General features: G+C 28.9%; 3 protein-coding genes across 3 annotated transcripts in view; all 3 read left to right on the forward strand.

Moving 5' to 3' along the window:
- LOC101891959 (papilin) overlaps positions 1-22,337 on the forward strand; it is a 171,819-nt gene that overhangs the window by 33,126 nt on the left and 116,356 nt on the right. The gene's annotated exons all lie outside the window — the stretch shown is intronic.
- Positions 9,281-10,373, forward strand: LOC101891787 (uncharacterized). The gene is made up of 2 exons (XM_005175536.4): positions 9,281-9,415; positions 9,504-10,373. Exons 1-2 carry the CDS (start codon positions 9,365-9,367, stop codon positions 10,194-10,196), a joined length of 744 nt encoding a protein of 247 aa, XP_005175593.1. The 5' UTR covers positions 9,281-9,364; the 3' UTR covers positions 10,197-10,373.
- Positions 16,555-17,582, forward strand: LOC101891960 (uncharacterized). The gene is made up of 2 exons (XM_005175537.4): positions 16,555-16,716; positions 16,784-17,582. Exons 1-2 carry the CDS (start codon positions 16,666-16,668, stop codon positions 17,471-17,473), a joined length of 741 nt encoding a protein of 246 aa, XP_005175594.1. The 5' UTR covers positions 16,555-16,665; the 3' UTR covers positions 17,474-17,582.

Consider the following 22,337-nt stretch of genomic DNA (forward strand, 5'->3'; position numbering starts at 1 on the left):
GGGTGACTTATAATGTATATTAGGGTGGGTCAGAACAAAAAAATAAAAAAAGAAAATAAAAACAAAAAAAAAATTAAAAGAAAAAATATAAAAAATATTTAAATAAAAAATATAAAAAAAATAAATAAAAAAATATTTAAATAAAAAATATGTAAAATAAACAAATTTAAATATTCAAAAAAAAAAAAAAAAAAAAAAAAAACAGTAAATAAATAAACGAAAAAATTATATAGAATATAATTCTGATAAATAATTAATTACTTAAAAAAATTAAACCCAAAAACTAATTACCGGAAAAAACCAGCAGATTATGAAAGTAAAGCTAAAAATATAAAGTATCGGCGTTTTGAAAGTTTACATCAAAAAATAATTAAAATAGAGGGGGCAGGTCTTCCCCCTCTTCCACATTTTTGAAAATTTTCGGCTTAAGATTCCTTGGGATCCGTTCATTTTAGGTATATAGTGTCTTCGGTAAGATTGGAGATAAAACCACGAGGATTATTTTGGTTTAACATTTTAACCTTCACGCGAGTCAATAAAGGGGTCTTTTTGGTTCTTTTTTTAAAATATGGTTAAAAACTCCCCTAAAACGGGATCATAGCAAGACAAAATATTCTACAAAATTGATCGGCATAAAATTCTACTATAGGTCCTAGAAGACATCAAAAGTCTAGATCTAAACCTAAACGCCAGGAATTCAAAAATACTAAAAACACATTTTAGGGTTAAAGCCATACTTAATGTGATTTAGGCAAAAATGTCCCACAAAGCATAATTTTAGATGAATGAAGCCAAAGAGAAAAATATTCCTCATCGAATTTCCCTATAAGTCTCCAAAGAACAAAGATCTCTATTTCCAGGGAATACCAAAAAATATTTGCCTTAATGTTCCCTGAAAAAAAGTCGAAAATGTTTCCTAAATATTTTGATCAATTTTTTTTCATCCGTCTTTTTTCGAATTGAAGCCTGAAACTAACTTAAAATTCCGTCTTAGGCAAAAGATGTCAAAAGATGAAATATTCTACACTAAATTTCACTGTATATCTCAGAATAAACTATACATCTGGGATTAATAGGTTTTAAGAAAATTGCTTTCCAAATTTATGTACTAAAAGTAAAAGATATGTGTTTCCTGTTTTTACGGTCAAATTAACACGATTCAACTAGAAGTCAAAATCTCCATCTAGACTTCATTTTTTGGGGAAAGTGTCAAAGGAAGAACTATTCTAAATAGAATTTCACTATGGGTCACCAAATAAATTAAATCTCAATTTCCATTGCATATCAAAAAAATATTGAAACAAAAATTCACAAAAAAAAAAAAAATAAACCGAAAATATTCCCTCATTTTTTTTTCTATTTTTCCTCGGTCTGAAAGTAACAAAAAATTTTGTTTTAGACAAAATCTGTTAAAAGAAGAAATATTCTAGACAAAATTTCCTTATATATCTCAGAACAAACTTTATATCTAGGTACAATAGTTTTCAGGAAAATGGCTTTCGAAATTTATGCACTACAAGTAAAAAATACGTGTTTCCTGTTTTTACGGTCAAATTAACACGTTTCAATTAGAAGTCAAAATCTCCATCTAGACTTCATTTTTTGGGAAAAGTGTCAAAGGAAGAATTATTCTAGATCGATTTTCACTATGAGTCACCAAATAAATTAAATCTCAATTTTCACTGCATATCAAAAAAATATTGAATAGAAATTCACAAAAATGCCAAAAATATTGCTTATTTTTGATCAATTTTCCTTCGGTCTTTTTTCGAGTTGACACCTGAATGTAACATAAAATTTCGTCTTAGGTAAAATCTTTCAAAAGAAGAAATATTCTGCACAATATTTCACTATAAATCTCAGAATAGACTATATAATTAGGTACAATAGGTTTTAAGAAAATTATGCTCGAAATGTATGCACTAGAAGTGAAAATTATGTATTTGCTATTTTTTCTGTTAATTTAACAAGTTTCAACTCGAAGTCAAAATCTTCATCTAGACTTCATTTTTGGGGGAAATTATCAAAGTAAGAATTATTCTAGATCGAATTTCACTATGGGTCACCAAATTAATAAAATCTCTATTTTCATGGCATATCAAAAAAATATTGAAACAAAAATTCCCAAAAATGCCAAATATATTGCTTATTTTTGATCAATTTTCCTTCGGTCTTTTATCGAGTTGACACTTGAAAGTAACATAAAATTTCGTCTTAGACAAAATCTGTCAAAAGAAGAAATATTCTACACAACATTTAACTATAAATCTCAGAATAAACTATATATCTGGGATCAATAGTTTTTAAGAAAATTACATTCGAAAATTTTGTACTACAAGTAAAAATGACGTGTTTCCTGTTTTTACGGTTAAATTAACACGTTTCAACTAGAAGTCAAAATCTCCATCTAGACTTCATTTTTTGGGAAAAGTGTCAAGGGAAGAATTATTTTAGATCGAATTTCACTATGGATCACCAAATAAAATAAATCTCAATTTCCATTACATATAAAAAAATAATGAAACAAAAAGTCCCAAAATTGCAAAAATATTTCCTATTTATTTTTTGTCAATGTTTCTTCGGACTTCTTTCGAGTTGATGCCTGAAAGTAACACAAAATCTCGTCTTAAGTAAAATCTGGCAAAGGAAGAAATATTCTACACAAAATTTCACTATAAATCTCAGAATAAACTATATATCTATGTCAAATATGTTTTAAGAAAATTATACTCGAAATGTATGGACTACAAATGAAAATTATGTATTTGTTTATTTTTCTGTTAATTTAACAAGTTTCCACTCGAAGTCAAAATCTCCCTTTAGACTTCATTTTTGGGGGAAATTATCAAAGGAAGAATTATTCTAGATCGAATTTCACTAGGTGTCACCAAATTAATAAAATCTCTATTTTCATTGCATATCAAAACAATATTAAAACAAAAATTCACAAAACAATAAAAAAAAACCGAAAATATTCCATCATTTTTTGATCTATTTTTCCTCGGTCTGAAAGTAACATAAAATTTTGTTGTAGGTTAAATCTGTTAAAAGAAGAAATATTCTACACAAAATTTCACTATGAATCTTAGAATAAACCATATATCTAGGTATAATAGGTTTTAAGAAAATTATGCTCGAAATGTATGCACTACAAGTGAGAATTATGTATTTGTTTATTTTTCTGTTAATTTAACACGTTTCAAGTAGAAGTCAAAATCTCCATCTAGACTTCGTGTTTTGGGAAAAGTGTCAAAGGAAGAATTATTCTAGATCGAATTTCACTATGGGTCACCAAATAAATTAAATCTCTAATTTCATTACACGTTAAAAAATATTGAAACAAAAATTCCCAAAAAATCCTAAATATTTCCTATTTATTTTTGATCAATTTTTTCTAAGCATATTTTTGAGTTGATACCTGTAAGTAAAATAAAATTTAATTTTAGGTAAAATCTATTAAAAGAAGAAATATTCTACACAAAATTTTACTATAAATCTTAGAATAAACTATATATCTAAGTATAATAGTTTTCAAGAAAATTACATTCGAAATTTATGAACTACAGGTAAAAAATACGTGTTTCCTGTTTTTACGGCGAAATTAACACGTTTTAACTAGGAGTCAAAATCTTCATCTAGACTTCATTTTTTGGGAAAAGTATCAAGGGAAGAATTATTCTAGATCGAATTTCACTATGGGTCACCAAATAAAAGAAAACTCTATTTTCATTACACATTAAAAAATATTGAAGACAAAAAATCCCAAGAAAACTAAAAATATTTCCTATATATTTTTGGTAAATTTTCCCTTGGGCTTCTTTCGAGTTGATGCCTGAAAGTAACATAAAATTTCGTTTTAGATAAAATCTCTTAAAAGAAGAAATATTCTACACAAAATTTCACTATATATCTCAGAATAAATCATACACCTAAGTACGATAGTTTTTAAGAAAATTGCAATCGAAATTTATATACCACAAATGAAAATTATTTGTTCGCTGTTTTTACAAGTTAATTTAACACGTTTCAACTCGAAGTCAAAATCTTCATCTAGACTTCATTTTTGGGGGAAATGATCAAAGGAAGAATTATTCTAGATCGAATTTCACTATGGGTCACCAAATTAAAAAAATCAATTTTCCTTGGGTCTTTTTTCGAGTTGACACCCGAAAGTAACATACAATTTCATTTTAGACAAAATCTGTTAAAAGAAGAAATATTCTACACAAAATTTCATTATATATCTCAAAATAAACTATATTTCTAGGTACAATAGTTTTCAAGAAAATTACATTCGAAATTTATGAACTACAGGTAAAAAATACGTGTTTCCTGTTTTTAGGTCAAATTAACACGTTTTAACTAGAAGTCAAAATCTCGATCTAGACTTCATTTTTTGGGGAAAGTTTCAAAGGAAGAATTATTCTAGATAAAATTTCTCTATGAGTCACCAAATAAATGAAATCTCCATTTTAATTGCATATCAAAAAAAAAAAAAAAAAAATATTGAAACAATAATTCACAAAAAAAAAAAAAAACGAAAATATTCTCTAATTTTTTAATCTATTTTTCCTCGACCTGAAAGTAACATAAAATTTCGTCTTAGGTAAAATCTATCAAAAGAAGAAATATTCTGCACAACATTTCACTATAAATCTCAGAATAGACTATATATCTAGGTACAATAGGTTTTAAGAAAATTATGCTCGAAATGTATGCACTACAAGTGAAAATTATGTATTTGCTTATTTTTCTGTTAATTTAACAAGTTTCCACTCGAAGTCAAAATCTCCCTTTAGACTTCATTTTTGGGGGAAAGTGTCAAAGGAAAAACTATTTATAACCAAATTTTACTATGGGTCACCAAATAAAAGAAATCTCTATTTTCATGGCATACCAAGAAATATTGAAAAGAAATTCACAAAAATGCCAAAAAAATTTCCTATTTTTTATCATTTTTTCCTCGGTCTCTTTTCGATTTAACACCTGAAACTTGCATAAAATTTCGTTTTAGATAAAATCTCTTAAAAGAAGAAATATTCTACACGAAATTTGACTATATATCTCAGAATAAATCATATATCTGGGATCAGTAGTTTTTACGAAAATTACATTCGAAAATTATGTACCACAAGTGAAAATTATTTCTTTGGTATTTTATTGTTCATTTAAGTCGTTTCAACTCGCAGTAAAAATCTCCCTTTGGACTTCATTTTTTGGAGAAGTTGTCAAAGGAGGAGTTATTCTAGATCAAATTCCATTGTCAGTCTCCGAACAAAAGAAATTTGTATATTCAATATTTACCATGGAAAAATATCATCAAACTTTGTTAATAAAGAACCTCGTTAATTTTTGAAAAATTTAACACTTTTACCTCAATTTGCTACCAATTTTCTTATAATTTCACTGTCCAATACCCAGATGGATTTGATAATAAAAATTGAAAAATACGTATAATCCAACAACCCACCATAATATGCATGACGTTTGCTATTATCCGAAAGAAAAAAAAAAAAAAAAAAAAAAAACAAAACTAGAGTAAACTTGTTTTTTTCTCCCGTTTTCTCGGTGTTGAATAATTAATTTTTATTATCAATATTTATTGATATCTTCCAACTAGATAAGGAATAAATTACGGATTATCATAAATATTGTAACTAAATAAAAAAAAAAAAACTTAAAAACCCAAAAAAAAAACATAAAATTAACAAAACTTGTTCCAATTCTAAGCCCTTCAAAACTCGAACCTCATGAAAACAAGACACGAGTCACTGAATCATCTTTGTTTTGTTTTGTCAGCCAAACACCCTCACGTAGCCGACAACAAGTTAATGGCTAATAAAATCTAATAGCTTGGCAATTACCTAGAATCAGTTTAGGCAAGTAATGGCCAATGGTTTTGGCCATTTAGTTAAATTTCCGCTCGACTGGTTTCCGACAAACATGCGTTTCTCTCTTCCATCAAACTAGGCTGTAAGGGTTTCTCTCTCTCACAACCTCTCTCTTTAAAGTCAAAGCCATTAAATTATTAGGAAAAATTTTAAATGCTAATTTGTAGAATAAGACTATTTATTGTTGTTTTTTTTAGTTTTGTTGGTTTGTTGTCTGTTTGAATTGACGTTGCTGTCGCCACCGCACTTCGATTTGTGCAAACAGATGTTTAGTGAGAATTATGTGTTAATTGCCTCAAACGATTGGGTTTCAGATTTCAGATGTGTGTGGTTTCACAAAAAAAGCGCCAGTTTTTTGAGGGAACACTTGAAGAAATTTTGCAATACATAATAGAAATTGCAAATAAATAAATTATTTAATAATCAAATATTTATGTTAAAAATATATCAACGAAGGTGGGCAGATTGAGATATGAAAATTATACCCAAATGTGAAAAAAGTTATCCACAATAACCGATAAAATTATCCACAAGAGTGGATAAAATTATCCGAGAGTATGGATAAAATTACACACAAATTTGGATAAAATTATCCACAAGAGTGGATGAAATTATCCACAGGAAAGGATAAAATTATCCTCAACGTTGGAAAAAATTATCCACTAAGGTGGATAAAATTATCCACAAGCATGGATAAAATTATCCACAAGCATGGATAAAATTATCCACAAGCATGGATAAAATTATCCATAGGCACGGGTAAATATATCCGTAAGTGTATATAAAATTATCCACTTGAGTGTATAAAATTATCCACAAGAATGGATAAAATTATCCACAAACGTGGATAAAATTATCCACAGGCATGGATAAAATTATCCACACTGGTGGATAAAATTATCCACAGGCATGGATAAAATTATCCACACGGGTGGATAAAATTATCCACAAGCATTGATAAATTTATCCACGAGAGTGGATAACATTATCCACCAGGGTGGATAAAATTATCCACATAAGTGGATAAAATTATCCGTAAGCTTGGATAAAATTATCCATAAGCGTGATTAAAATTGTTCACAAGAGTGGATAAAATTATCCACAAGCATGGATAAAATTATTCGCAACATTGGATAAAATTATCCGAGAGTGTGGATAAAATTACACACAAATTTGTAGTGGATGAAATTATCCGCAGGAGTGGATAAAATTATCCACAAGCGTGGATTAAATCATCCACAATCGTGGATAAAATTATCCACAAGTGAGGATAAGATTATCCATGCGGATGGATAAAATTATCCGCAAATGTGGATAAAATTATCCACAAGCGTGGATAAAATTATCCACAGGCATGGATAAAATTATCCACACTGGTGGATAAAATTATCCACAGGCATGGATAAAATTATCCACACGGGTGGATAAAATTATCCACAAGCATTGATAAATTTATCCACGAGAGTGGATAACATTATCCACCAGGGTGGATAAAATTATCCACAATAGTGGATAAAATTATCCACAATAGTGGATAAAATTATCCGAGAGTATGGATAAAATTACACACAAATTTGGATAAAATTATCCACAAGAGTGGATGAAATTATCCACAGGAAAGGATAAAATTATCCTCAACGTTGGAAAAAATTATCCACTAAGGTGGATAAAATTATCCACAAGCATGGATAAAATTATCCACAAGCATGGATAAAATTATCCACAAGCATGGATAAAATTATCCATAGGCACGGGTAAATATATCCGTAAGTGTATATAAAATTATCCACTTGAGTGTATAAAATTATCCACAAGAATGGATAAAATTATCCACAAACGTGGATAAAATTATCCACAGGCATGGATAAAATTATCCACACTGGTGGATAAAATTATCCACAGGCATGGATAAAATTATCCACACGGGTGGATAAAATTATCCACAAGCATTGATAAATTTATCCACGAGAGTGGATAACATTATCCACCAGGGTGGATAAAATTATCCACATAAGTGGATAAAATTATCCGTAAGCTTGGATAAAATTATCCATAAGCGTGATTAAAATTGTTCACAAGAGTGGATAAAATTATCCACAAGCATGGATAAAATTATTCGCAACATTGGATAAAATTATCCGAGAGTGTGGATAAAATTACACACAAATTTGTAGTGGATGAAATTATCCGCAGGAGTGGATAAAATTATCCACAAGCGTGGATTAAATCATCCACAATCGTGGATAAAATTATCCACAAGTGAGGATAAGATTATCCATGCGGATGGATAAAATTATCCGCAAATGTGGATAAAATTATCCACAAGCGTGGATAAAATTATCCACAGGCATGGATAAAATTATCCAAAAGCGTGGATAAAATTATCCGGAAGCGTGGATAAATTTATACACTACGTGGCCAAAATTATCCGCTAAAGTGGATAAAATTATCCACAGGAGTGGATAAAATTATCCACATATGTGGATAAAATTATCCGCAAGGTTGGATAATATTATCCATAAATGCGGATAAAATTATCCACAAGCGTGGATAAAGTATTCATCAAACGCGGATAAAATTATCCACATGTGTGGATAAAATTATCCACAAGCTTGGATAAAAATATCCAAAAGCTTGGATAAAAATATCCAAAAGCGTGGATAAAATTATCCACAAGCGTGGATAAAATTATCCACAAGCTTGGGTCAAATTATCCGCAAGTCTGAATAAAATTATCCACAAGCGTGGATAAAATTATCCACAAGCGTGGTTAAAATTATCCCCAAGCTTGGCTAATATTATCCGCAAGAGTTGATAAAATTATCCACAAACGTGGATAAAATTATCCACAGGCATGGATAAAATTATCCGGAAGCGTGGATAAAATTATCCCCAACTTGGATAAAATTATTCTCAAATGTGGATAAAATTATCCACAAGTGTGGATAAAATTATCCGCGTTTGTGGACAAAATTATCCTCAAACTTGAATAAAATTATCCCCAAACGTGGATAAAATTATCCCCAAACGTGGATAAAATTGTCCCCAAACGCGGATAAAATTATCCACAAATTTGAAAAATTCTCCACACTCGCGTTCTCAAAAGTCCGCCACTTTTCAGCCCACATATCCAAATTTTTTTTTAGTCGACAAACTTCCGAAATCGGCAACTTCTTGTTGGGGGATTTTTTGTTCTTCGGCCTTCCGTCTGTCTAGACTGGTCTGGTAAAAAAAACAGCAACTCCAACAACAACAAATCAAAACAAACCCACACTGAATCTCATTAAACAAAAAATTTCCACGCGCCAGACAGTTTTCTCTTCTGGTCCAAAAGGGCGATGGCATCGCATCATCATCAGCACCGTCATTTCCATATAAAAAGCCATTAAAAACGTCTGGGCATTATTAGTTTCTCAAGACAGTCTCAAGTCGGTGGACACAAGTCGCTCTCGGAAGAAGAAAACACAAAAAAAATGGCCAAATTATTTATTTTGTCGGTTGTGGCTACGGTGGCCCTAGTTCAGGTAAGAACAGCTACCAACAACAACGAAGTTGTTCCGCACAATTTTTTGGATTGGACTTTAAACTTTGTTGTGTGTTGCGATTTAACAGGTCTGCTCCGCCGTCCATTTGGGTGAAGCCCTGAACAACAACATTCGCCAGCATCTGAGTTTGTACGACAGCTTTGCGAAAAGTCCTGATGCAGTCAAGTTCTCGGGAGATTTGAAAAAGTTAATGGAAATTACCGAAGGTGCCTTGAAAATTGAGAATGTGGATGAAAAGGAAAATACCATCAACAATTTGCACACCCACTTCTCGGCCGATTTCAATAGCTGGATTGCCCTGAAATTGGAAGAGGCTGAGGTCAACGAGGACATCCAAGGTGCCATCACCTTCTACTCGCAACTGTTGAAACAAAAATCCTCCCACGAGGCTGAAATCAAAAAGACCATCACCACTTTGGAGACGCTGTTGAAGGAAAATGATTTGCAAAAGAAGGAGAAGGAATATCTCGGTTTGTCCAATAACTTCAGTCCTGAATTTGCTGCCTACCTCAAGACCAGCTCCCTGCCAGTTATCAATGATACTTTGCAAAAAACCATCAAATTCTTCGACTCGGTCTTGGCCCAGAAGGAGGGTAAATTTGTTAAGGAAATCACCGAATTGAAGGCCATGGTTGAGGGTGTCCTGGGTGAGAGTGCCAGCATTGAAGAGAAGAATCGTGTCTTGGGTGAGGTTACCAGTGCCAACAACAACAAGGAATTGCATGCCTATTTGACCAAGAAACACATTGAGTTGTCCTAAATTGGCGAGAGAGAGAGAAAGAGATTGTCATAGAGAAGTGAGAGAGGGAAGTGATTTCCCCAGTGATGTGATCGTTGAGAGGCTAAATTATTTATTTATGAAAAAAATGTTTGTTATTCGAAAAAACACGACAACAACAAAAACAAAAAATATACAAATTGTATGACAAAACAAAAAAACAAAAAACAACAACACTGGAAACTTTTATTCTGAAATTACTTCGTTGGAAGGATTTTAATTTAATCCAATTTGAAAAGATAAAATGTAGAGAGAATATTAAAATCTCATGGGTTTGGTACGTAAGGACATATTGAGAGATAGGAGGATGAGAATAAATGGACTCAGAATAGGGATTCTATTTTTTATTCTCGAAAAAAATTGTGGACCTACGCATTCATGTTAAACAAAAAACAAAAAAAAAAAAAAAAAAAAAAAAAAAAAAAAAGAAAAACTCAAGGACATGATATCCAGCTACACAGTATAGTCAGTAATTATGACCTACTTATTCTTCCTTAAAATTTTAAATTTTTTTCTATAGAATTTGCATCATTAGGCATGACTCAGCAAATTCTTAACAATTATTCAGCTATGTTGAAATCAGATATGTAGATCCCTTACGAGACCTAGGTCGCCAAATTCAATCATTTTCAAAAATTGCACTGCAGTTAGCCAATTAAAAATAAAAGGTCTAGATTTCAAAGTTGGCAAAATATCGATAGCCGCCCACGTTCGATATTTTCGATATATATTATCCATGTAATTTATTGAAAATATCGAATGTGGGCGGCTATCGATATTTTGCCAACTCTGCGATCTAGATCAATTTTTTATTGGCCAACTACAATGCCATTATTAAAAAGGGTTGAATTTGGGGACCTAGGTCTCGCAAGGGCCAACGATATTGGTGATAACTAATAAAAATGCTATAAAAATATCCGATATTTTCGATATAGAAGTCTATAAAAAACCATTTGATATTTTCGATATGAAGCTCATCATCTACATATATGTTTTCGATATTGAAATTCTATAAAAAACATTCGATATTTGGATATTAATAAGTTTAAAAAAATACCATAAGAAGCCTTCTGCATTTTCGATACTTGACTTTCAAAATATCGATACTAATTGGAAATTATGAAAATGCTACGAAAAAACATTCGATATTTTCGATATATATTACTTTCGTAGTTTCAAAACAATCGATCATTTAAATAATATTCGATATTTTCGATTTATATATGGCTTTCGAAGATCCGAAACAATCGATAATTTAATATATATTCGATTTTTTCGATATAGATATGACTTGTCCTAATATCGGTTAAAACGATAATATCAGCAAGTAAAAAAATCAATTCGAAAAATTATTTTTTTTTCAATGATTAGGAAAATCCAGCAGATAATGAAAGTAGAACTAAAAATAGAAGACATGTGTATCGGCGTTTTGAAAGCTTACATTCCAAAATAAACAAAATATTGGGGGCAAGTCACCCCCCTCCCCCCAACCTCAACTCTTTTGGAAAGTTAAATCGATTGGAAAATACGGCCGAGACCCTCACAATATTCTATAGCAGGGGGCAACTTTTTATAAGGGCTTTACAAAGCTGATCGAGAATATTAATATTTTTTTTTGAAGAATTTGAAAATTTTTTGAAAAATTATATTGAAATTTTTTGCATAGCTTTTCCGCAAAAAAATATGTCAAAAAACAAAAAAAGGCGAATTTAATCAGAAAACATGAACAAATCGTACAAAATACTTAAAATCGGATTTATCCTTACAAGGGGATATACCAAAAAGTGGACCGATATGACCCATATTTTTTAATAATGGTTCTGAATGTAATCCAAAGATCTTTGTTAAATTTCAAAGCTCCATCCTCAATGTTGCTGAGTTCCTCTGTATATCGTCAAGGCAATGTAAAGGCCTAGAATAAGATTGGACAAAGAATCCAAAACTTTTTGGAGTTTTGATCTACAACCCGAGTAGTATGAAATCTTATTGAAATTTTTCACAACCCAGACTAGCCATTTGATTGAGAAGTAAAAACAATTTGCTGTGATTGGGGAAAAAGTGTTAAAAATTAAGTCGATTCGATCTAGCGATGTCCATCCGTCTGTCTGTCTGGCTGGCTGGTGCGGACGATTACAATCGAAGGGAGTATCCAATTTGGTCCAAACTTGGTACATTGTTATATTTTTATCAAACTCAGATCGAGTTCGGAGATGGGCAATATTGGTCCATTCCTTCTGGTACGTCGCCCACAAAAGGTCTTTTAAAAATCTGCACAGAAAGAGATAGGTTTGTCCGATTTCGCTCCAACTTTCCAAATCCAAATATTTGCATCAGTGCTTGGTCAGGTGTGAAAATGGACAATATCGTTCCACTCCATCAAGTATTTCCCCCACAAAGAGTCAACATTTTGAATAATTATAACTCTTATAAAATACGAAAGAAGAGTCTGACTCCAAATTACACACATGACAATTTTTCATTAACCTAAGGTCTGGTGTGAAGATGGAATATATCGGTACACTCCTTCTGGTACCTCCCCCACAAAGGGTCAATATTTGGAATATCCATAAGCTCATAAAACTCGAAATAAACACCCTATTACAATCAGACTTAGCACATCTAAATATTTCTATCAACTCAAGATCTGTTTGTTATAAAGATGGTTGAGATAGGACAATTCCGTCTGGTACCTCTCCCACAAAGGGTCAAAGTTCTTGTTATCCAAAACTATCATAAAATCCAAAATAAGCATCCGGTTCTCTTTATATTTCACACATCCCATATATCGGTCAACTCTTTCTGGCACCTCCCAACAAGGGTCAACATTTTGAATATTCATGAAGCTCATAAAACATGAAATTAACATCCGATTCCATTCAGATTTGGCATATCTCAATATTTCTATCAGCACAAGATATGTTATACAGATGATGGAGATAGGACCATTCCTTCTGGTACCTTCTGGATATTTTTGCTAACGCATGATCTGTTGTGAAGATGATTTATATCTACCAATCCTTTGGTAGCCCTCACCAACAAAGGGTAAACATTTTTAATACTATTATCTGTCGTAAATTGCGAAACAAGTCGGCGATTCTTTACAACTTGCTGTACCTAACTCAACCAGAAAGCTGAGGGTACATATCTGTCGGCAAAACCCACTGTATATTTTCGAAAAATGTGAATTTCATAAAAATATATTTTAAAGAAATAATTGTTTTTTTTATCTGGAGTGGCTTTAAAAATTATGCAATGTAGGTTTAAAAAAAATCTAAGGATATAATATTTTTTTTAAAATGTTTTAAAGATTTTTTTTAGGAATGTGAATTTTTTAAAAAAATATTTTTGATATTTGTTTGCTTAATGAAATGCTGTCTCATCACTAAAAGAACACGTCGACAATGCAGGATCTTCAAACAGAATGAAAACCAATAAATTATAAAAAGGTGTTATTGCTCTTAGAATCTTTTTAAAAAACACGATTTTTTTTAACAATTTTGATTGAATTACTATAAAAAATATTTTTAAAAAAAAAAAAATGTCAAATATATTTCTTATAAAGAAAATACATTCAAACAGTAAATTTTTAAGGAATGTCAATTTTGATAAAAATATTTTTCATGGAACCTGCATTTTTATAATGCATTAAAAAACAGAACCTGGATGCAAGCTTATCAATTGAGGGCTATTTTTTTAGAATTCTTTAAAAAAAAAACATGAATATTTATAATATGTGTTTGGGTTTGGATTTAAAGAACGAACATTTTAATAAAAATATTTTTTTTGGGACCCTGAAAAAGTATTTTAAAGAAATACTTTTCCACGTTCCACCTGCAAAGGATTTTTTAGTATTTTCTTAAAAAAAGAAATTATTGTTTTATTTTTATAACAATAATTTTTCTGATTTGTTTTTTTTTTTTGTAAAGTTAAAAAATGTCTTTAAAAATACATCTTTAAGAACGAAAATTTGGAAAAAAAAATATTTGTTTAGAATACTTGAATTTAAAAAGTATTTTTTAAGAAAAAAAAATAATGTAAAAAATAAAGAAAGGTCAATTTCAATTTCGAGAAATGTGAGTTTTAAAAAATTAGAAAGAAAATCCAAGGAAACAATAAATATTCTTTATGAATCGTAAATTTAACTAACTTTTTTGATAAGATTTTTTTATGGTAAAGTTCTCTAAAAATTTGGAAGAAATTATTAATATGTGGATAATTTTTTTCCAAAATTGTTGACAGAATTGTCAACGAATGCTGGTTTTTTTTTGTCAAGGAAAGTTGAGCAAAATATTGGTTAGGAAGCAACAATTTTGCACAGATCAGTCTTTTGTCTGCAGGCAGGTCAAGTTCAAAGATGGCCTATATCCCTCCACTATATTGTGTAGCCCCCATACAACGGTAATCCCCGATATTCGGTATTTTGATGATTTTAGCCACATTTTTAAATGGAATTGTTTGAAATTCTACTTAAAGAGTTCTTTACCCCCTGAAAGAGAAATGTCTACATAGGTCCACTATATCGTATTGCCCACATACATCGGTACCTCCCAATATTAGTTATTTTGACCATTTTAGGGACATCATTAACCGGAGTTGTTTCAACTTTCGTATTTTGAATTCGTAATGGGTACTACAGCCTATGAAAGAAATGAGTATGCAGGTCCACGCCTTCGTATAGCCTTCATATAATGGTACCTCCCGATATTCGGTATTTTGATAATTTTATTGACATTATTCACCAGATCTATTTCAAATTTCGTATATAGAGTTCATAATGGGAACTACAGTGTATGACAGAAAATTGTCTACACAGGTCCAGGTCTTCGTATAGGCCCCATATATCAGTACCTCCCTATGTTGGGTATTTTGATAATTTTAGGTATAATATTCACCGAAATTGTTTGAAATTTCGCATTTGAAGTTCCTAATAGGTACTACCATCTATGACAGAAAATTATTCATGCAGGTCCACGTCTTCGTATGGCTCCCATATAACGGTACCTCCCGATATTCGGTACTTTGATGATTTTAGCGACATTATTCACCGGAATTGTTGGTATTTGAAGTTCGTAATGGATACTACAGCTTATGACAGAAAATTCTCTATGCAGGTCCACGTATATATGTATATATCTATATAACGGTAGCTCCCGGTATTCGGAATTTTGATGGTTTCAACAACATTATTCACCATTATGGTTTCAAATTTCGTATTGGGAGATGTTATTGGTTACTACAACCTATGGCAACAATTTTCGTATGCCGATCTTCGTATAGCCCCGATATAACGGTGCCTCCCGATATTCGGTATTTTCATGATTTTAGCGACATTATTTACGGGAATTATTTCAAATTTCGTATTTGAAGAAGACTACAGCGTATGACAACAATTTTTATATGCAGACCCACATCTTCGTATAGCCGGTTTTCTTTTAAGTGGTAGTTTTCGGAATTCTTTTTTGAAAATTTTCAATTTCCTTCCAAACTAAGCCCCTTTTTTAATTGTTATTCAACTACTTCCTGAAAAAATATGGCCTTATTCCAATCGAACATGTCTGAAGGTTACATCAAGCCATGCGCTTGTGGAGATGATTTTTTTTTTTTTTTGAGTTGATGTAGGATCCATTGGAAATTCTGCCAAGCAAATTCCAGACAAATCGAGTGGAAATTGAAAAATATTAAAAATTCCTTAAATCGGGTTTTGGAAAAAAAAAAAAACATTTTTCGAAAGTTTTTGTTTAAAATTTTAATTTTGGGAGAGGGTAATTCGGTCTTATTCAATTTTATGCTTATTTTTATAATTTACCCACATTTCCTCCAATTTACAGTCTATTTGAGTGGACATTTTTAACAGTTTGATTGAAAATATTGAAAATTTCTGAAATTGGTTTCTGGAAAAAAAAACTTTTTTTCGAAAGTTTTTTTTTAATTGTATTTTTGGATAATTCAGTATTTTTTGAGAAATAATTTAATTTAATTTATTTTTTTAGAATTTATCCTTATTTTCCTCAACCTAAAGTTCTAAGGCCCCATAAGTGCCAGTGGAATTTTTTCGGTGTAGCATTTTTTTCTTGGCCCGTTTTTATGCTAACAAACCACGAACTCAATATTTTTTATTTTTTAATTTTTTTGGGGATTTTTCGGAATTTTAAAATTATAAACAAACAAATCAAAACAACCCGCGAAAAAAGCGATGAACGTTAAAAGGCAAATAACAAGACGGCCGTTACGTAGCTACGACAAAGATGTTGACTGTTTTCTCTCGGTTTTTGCTTTCTGGGCGAGTTGGGTGGGAAGAAAACAAAACAAAACAATCAAGTTCGGATGAGCGCTCGGCCAATAAAGGCCAGCGATATAAAAGGCTTTGGAAAAAGCCGGTATTCAGTAGTTTCTAAAGTCAGCTGCAAACCAGTGGACGACTAGCTCTTCAACCAAAAAATAAAAAAAAATTATGGCTAAATTCGTGATTTTTACCGTCTTGGCTTTGGCTGCCCTTGTCCAGGTAAAGTAACAACTCCAGCTTTCAAAACAATGGAGTTTTTTTTATTAAAATGTAATGTTTGGCATAGGTCTCCATGGCCCGTGATTTGGGAGAAGCCTTGAACATGAACATCCGCGAATCGCTGCGTTTGTATGACGTTTTTGCCAAACATGCCGATGCCGCTCCCTATGCCGATGACTTGAAGAAACTGGTCCAAATCACCGAAGGAGCCTTGAAATCCGAATCTGTGGAGGAGAAGGAAAACACCATCAACAACATTCACAAAAACTTCTCCGAAGAGTTCAACAAATGGATTGGCCTGAAATTGGAACATGCCGAAGTCAATGAGGACATCCATGGTGCCATCACTTTCTATAGCTCCCTGCTGAATCAACAGACCCCCCATGAGGCTGAAATCAAGAAGACCATTGCCACCTTGGAAAACATGTTGAAGGACACCGATTTGAAGAAGAAGGAAATGGATTTCTTGGGCTTGCCCAAAACTTTCAGTCCTGAATTCGATGCTTATCTCAAGCAAACCTCTTTGCCCGTTCTCAATGAATCTTTGCAAAAAACTGCCCAATTCTTCCAGGCCCTTTTGGAATTGAAGGAAGGTAAATTCGATAAGGAAGTCACCGAATTGAAGGCCATGGTTGAGGCTGCTTTGGCCGACAGCGTTTCCGTGGAGGAGAAGAATCGTGTCTTGGGCGAAGTCACCGATACCAGCAACCAACAGCTGAACGAATATTTGGCCAAGAAAAATATTGAATTGGCTTAAATGTGATTTCATGAGATCGAATTTAAGTTAGGATATTTAAAAAGAAGAAAAGAATTTAAAAATTTAAGAAAAAAAAAAAAACAATAAAAAATATGATTTGAAAAATCAAGGACATTTATTTTTTATTATTTAAGGGGATTAAAAATTAAAAAAAATTTTGTTTTTTTGAAAATAAATTTTATTTATTTGGAGGATATGGCCTTCACTGAAGTATATTAAAAAAAAATAATTTTAAGATATAAAAAATAGGAGAAAAACAATATTTGAAAATTTAAAAATGGGATTAGAAATCCAAAAAAAAAAATTTTTAAACATTTTTTTATTTATTTGAAGGACATTCCTTTTGCTTAAGGATATTAAAAAACAATTGAAGAAAGATGAAGAAAAAAATATTTTTTTAAAAATTTAAAAATATTTTAAAAAATATATTTTTTAATTTCTAATCCCCTGAAACAAAAAATATATTTCCTTGATTTTTAAAAAATATTTTTTTCTTCTTCTTCCTGCACTGAAGGATATTTAAATAACGATTTTCAAATTAAAAGAAAAATAAATAAAAGATATGATTTGAAAAATCAAGCTCATATTTTTTTTTTTTTATTTAAGGGGATTAAAAAATCGCAATTTTTGGTTTTTGAAATATAGTTTTCATTTATTTGAAGGACATCCCTTTCATTGTATCATATGTAAAATAATTATAAATTATTATAATTTATAAATTATGAAAAAAATTGAAATAGGGCTTTTATTCATTCGAAGGGGAACGGATTTTAAAAGAATAAAAATATTAGAAAAAAATGATTTGAAAAATCAAAAAAAAAAAAAAGAAATATTTTTTTAATTTAAGTGGATTAAAAATAAAAAAAAAATATTTTTTAAAATATTTTTTTTTAATATTTTTTTGGGAGAATATTTTTTATAAAACCAACAATAATGCGATTAAGCCTGACCATTTTGCAACAAAAAATATTTTTTATTTATTTCAAGGGCATTGTCTTCACTGAAGGATATTAAAAAAAAAAACAATTAAAGAAAAATTGTGAAAAAATATTCTTTCAAAAATCAAAGAAAAATATTTTTTATTTCGGTTATTAGGAATTAAAAAATATATTTTTTTCGCTGAAGGATGTGTAAAAAAAATTTTGAAATTAAAAAAAATTGAAAAAAAAAAAGTAAAAAGCTTCTGTTTCTGATAAAATCTTAAAAATGCCGAATGTAGCCGTTATATTAGGGTCTATATGGGGGCTATACCAAAACGTTACGAACTTCAAATACCAAATTTGAAACAATTCCTGCGAATAATGTCGTGGACAGACAATTTTCTGTCACAGACTGTAGTTCCCATTACGAGCTCTAAATGCGTAATTTGAAACAATTCCGGCGAATAATGTAGCTAAAATCATAAAAATACCGAAAATCGGAAGGTACCGTTATGTGGAGGCTACACCAAAACGTGGACCTACATGGACCATTTTCAATGCCAAAAGTTCTGCAGACCTGACATACATGTGAGTAAAATTTTATCAATCTACTTTAATTCGTTCGGAAGCTAGAGTGATTTCCACAGACGGACATCGCTTAATCGACATAAAATTATATATACTTTGTGGGGTCTAAAATATATATTTCGAGGTGTTACAAACGGAATGACAAACCTAATATACCCTCCATACTAAGGTGGAGGGTATAAAAATATCGAGATTCGATTTTTTTTTAAATTATATAAAAAATAATTTTTATCCATTGGTTTTGGTCCTTGTAGGTCATACACACAATTTAACGGTACCTCCCGATATTCGGTAATTTGATGAATGTTGCCACATTTTTCGCGGATTTGTCTAAAGATTGGTATTTGTGGGTCGTAATGGGTTCTAGCTCCGGGAGCAGATGATTGAATATTTAGTTCCACGTTTTCCTATATCGATATCCACCGATATTTGGTATTTTGATAATCCAAGTCATTTTTACCCACGAAATTGTTTAATTTTTTTTTGTTTTTTGAAAGATTTGGTAGATGACAATCCTTGAAGTATAAAAATTTCTGTAGAGGTTTCCGTTTTGGTATGGGCCCCATATAACGGCCTAACCTATTTTATGTTTTTTTGTGAAAAATTAACATCACTGGTACTGGTATTTGTAGTTTAAAGTGAAACACGATATATACAATTCAGATACTTTTATAAAAAAAGGATTTCTGTATCCAATGGTGGAGCGTATTTAAAGTTTGGTCCGGCTGAACTTAATGCTGTTTACTTTCTTGATTTAAAAATATATATTTATAAAAATTCACGTTTTTTGAACAAAATTTTGAAAGATTTTTTTTTTTGAAAAACTTATTAAAAAAAATATTTTTTTTTCAAAAAAAGGTTTTTCAAAAAAAATATATTAAAAAAAATCAAAAAAAAAAATTTTTTTTTCAAAAAATTTGCGTTGAAAAATCAAAAAAAAAATTATATTTTTAAGTTGACCATTTAAAAAAAATATATACATATTCCTTCAAAATGAACGTTTTATCAGTTGTCTTTTTTTTGAAAAATATTTTTATAAAAATTCATTAAATATTTTTTTAATTAATCATTTTAAAAAATATATTTCTTAAAAATTGACGTTTAACTGACTGTTTTCATTTTCTTAAAAAATATTTTTACAAAAATTTACGTTTCTATATCAAATTTTTGAAAAATATTTGTTAAGATTCTGAAAAATATTAATTATTAAAAAATAAATTAATAAATAATATTCTTTAAGAATCTTAAAAAAAAATAGAAAAAGTTTTGTAAACAATTTAGGTTTTCTTAAAAAAAAAATCCTAAGAAATAAACAAAAAAAAAATATTTTTATAGTTAAAAAAATTTAAGTGAAACTGGATTTTTTACAAAAAAAAAAAAAAAAAAAAAAAAAAAAAAAAACGTTGAAATTTTTTTTTTTAAGTTTTCAGTTTTTTTTTTAAGTTATTTTTTTTAGAAATAGTTTTTAAAAAACCCTGTTCATTATAAATATTTGAGTTTTTTAAAAATGTTTTTAAATTATAAAAAAAGAATTTTCTGGAAAAATATTTCTTAAAATATATGTTAATAAAACCCAAAAAAAAAAAAATACATATGTTTTTTAGAAAGTCACGTTCCTTCAAAAATTATTTTGTATTAATTTTTTTTTTTTCATAATTTTTTGTAAAAACCAATTTTTAAGAAACTCGAAAATCCGTAAAAATATTTTGTTATGAAACGTCATTTTAAATATAAACATAATTTCATGAAACAAAATTTTATAAAAAGTAATTTTTTTGAAAAACTTAATTTTTGTAGTTTTTTTTTCCTTTGAGAAAAAAATCGGAAAAAAAATATTCTTTAAAAATCTTTATAAAATAAAATATTTTTCAGGAATTTGTTAAAGAAATATGAATATTTATAAAATTAATTTTTAAAAATATTTTTTTTTATTCTTATACATTTTTTTAAGAAACTATTTAAAAAAATATTTTTTTATAATTTTTTTACTTAATTTTTACATATTTTTTTTTAACAAATATATTTTTAAAAAGGGTTTTTGCGTATTAAAAAAATTATTTTAATACGCAAATATTTCGTATAATTGTATAATAATTATAATTTTTTTAATGAAAACACGTTTAAAAAAACTCGAATTTCTGTAAAAATATTTTGTTATGGAACGTAAATTTAAATAAAAACGTTATTTAATGAATATTCTTTAAAGATCTTTATTTAAAAATATTTTTCAGGAATTTGTTAAAGAAATATGAATGATTATAAAAATAATTTTTAAAAGGGCCAAAAAACGATTTGAGGGACATACATTTCTATAAAAATATTTTTTTTTTGATGCTTATACATTTTTTCAGAAACTATTTAAAAAAACTATTTTTTTTAAATTTTTTTTTAGTTAATTTTTCATAATTTCTTTTAATAAATATATTTTTAGAAAGGGGTTTGGCGAATTAAAAAAGAAATGTTTTTGGACTCTTATAAAAATATTTTTTAAGAAACAATTTTTTTATAATTTTTTTTACATAATTTTTTTATGAAAATACGTTTAAAAAAAACTCAAATTTCTGTAAAAATATTTTGTTAAAAAAAACTATTTTTTATATTTTTTTTTTTACATAATTTTTAATAAACATATTTTTTGAATGGGTTTTTGTGAATTAAAAAAGAAATGTTTTTGGACTTTTATAAAATAATTTTTTATGAAAATACATTTTAAAAAACTCGAATTTCTGTAAACATATTTTGTTATGGAACGTCAATTTAGAAAAAAAAAAATATTTTTATGAACCTAGATTTTTTAAAAAAAGTATTTTTTTTTTGGATTTATAAGTATTTCTTAAGAAACTTTTTTTATGAAATACTTTTTCACATATTTTTTTTTACAAAAATTATGTTTTAAGAAACTTGATAAAAATATTATTAGATAAAAATATTATTTTATTTAACCTGGATTTTTTAAAAAAAAATATTTTGTTAGCCATTCCAAAACAAACAAAAAAATATATATATATATATATTTATTAATAAATAAATTTCTTAAAAATTAAATATGCTTTCACTGTTTCTTTCCTTAAAAAATATTTTATAATTTTTTTATATTTTATATGAAACTTCCCGTAATTTTTTAACAATTTCTTAATTTTTTTTTGGAATAAAAATTAAATTGAAATTAAAAATGTATCCCCAATTAATTTCTCTGCTTAAATATCCATATAAAGATAAAAATATTCTTAAAAAATATAAAAATAGTTCTACATTAAAATATATAAGCAATAAAATATGTAAATTTATAAAATAAATTAATTAATATGTGAATATATTATCTGTTTTTATTTTTTATGGAATAATTTATTTTGCCC

The sequence above is a fragment of the Musca domestica genome, unplaced genomic scaffold, assembly GCF_030504385.1.
Source record: "Musca domestica strain aabys unplaced genomic scaffold, Musca_domestica.polishedcontigs.V.1.1 62, whole genome shotgun sequence".
NCBI classification, from domain to species: Eukaryota; Metazoa; Arthropoda; class Insecta; order Diptera; family Muscidae; genus Musca; species Musca domestica.

Coding starts and splice junctions, on each gene's coding strand:
- LOC101891787 (XM_005175536.4), top strand. CDS start 9,365: ATGGCCAAATTATTTATTTTGTCGGTTGTGGCTACGGTGGCCCTAGTT. Junction 9,416..9,503: donor CTACGGTGGCCCTAGTTCAG/GTAAGAACAGCT, acceptor GCGATTTAACAG/GTCTGCTCCGCCGTCCATTT.
- LOC101891960 (XM_005175537.4), top strand. CDS start 16,666: ATGGCTAAATTCGTGATTTTTACCGTCTTGGCTTTGGCTGCCCTTGTC. Junction 16,717..16,783: donor CTTTGGCTGCCCTTGTCCAG/GTAAAGTAACAA, acceptor TGTTTGGCATAG/GTCTCCATGGCCCGTGATTT.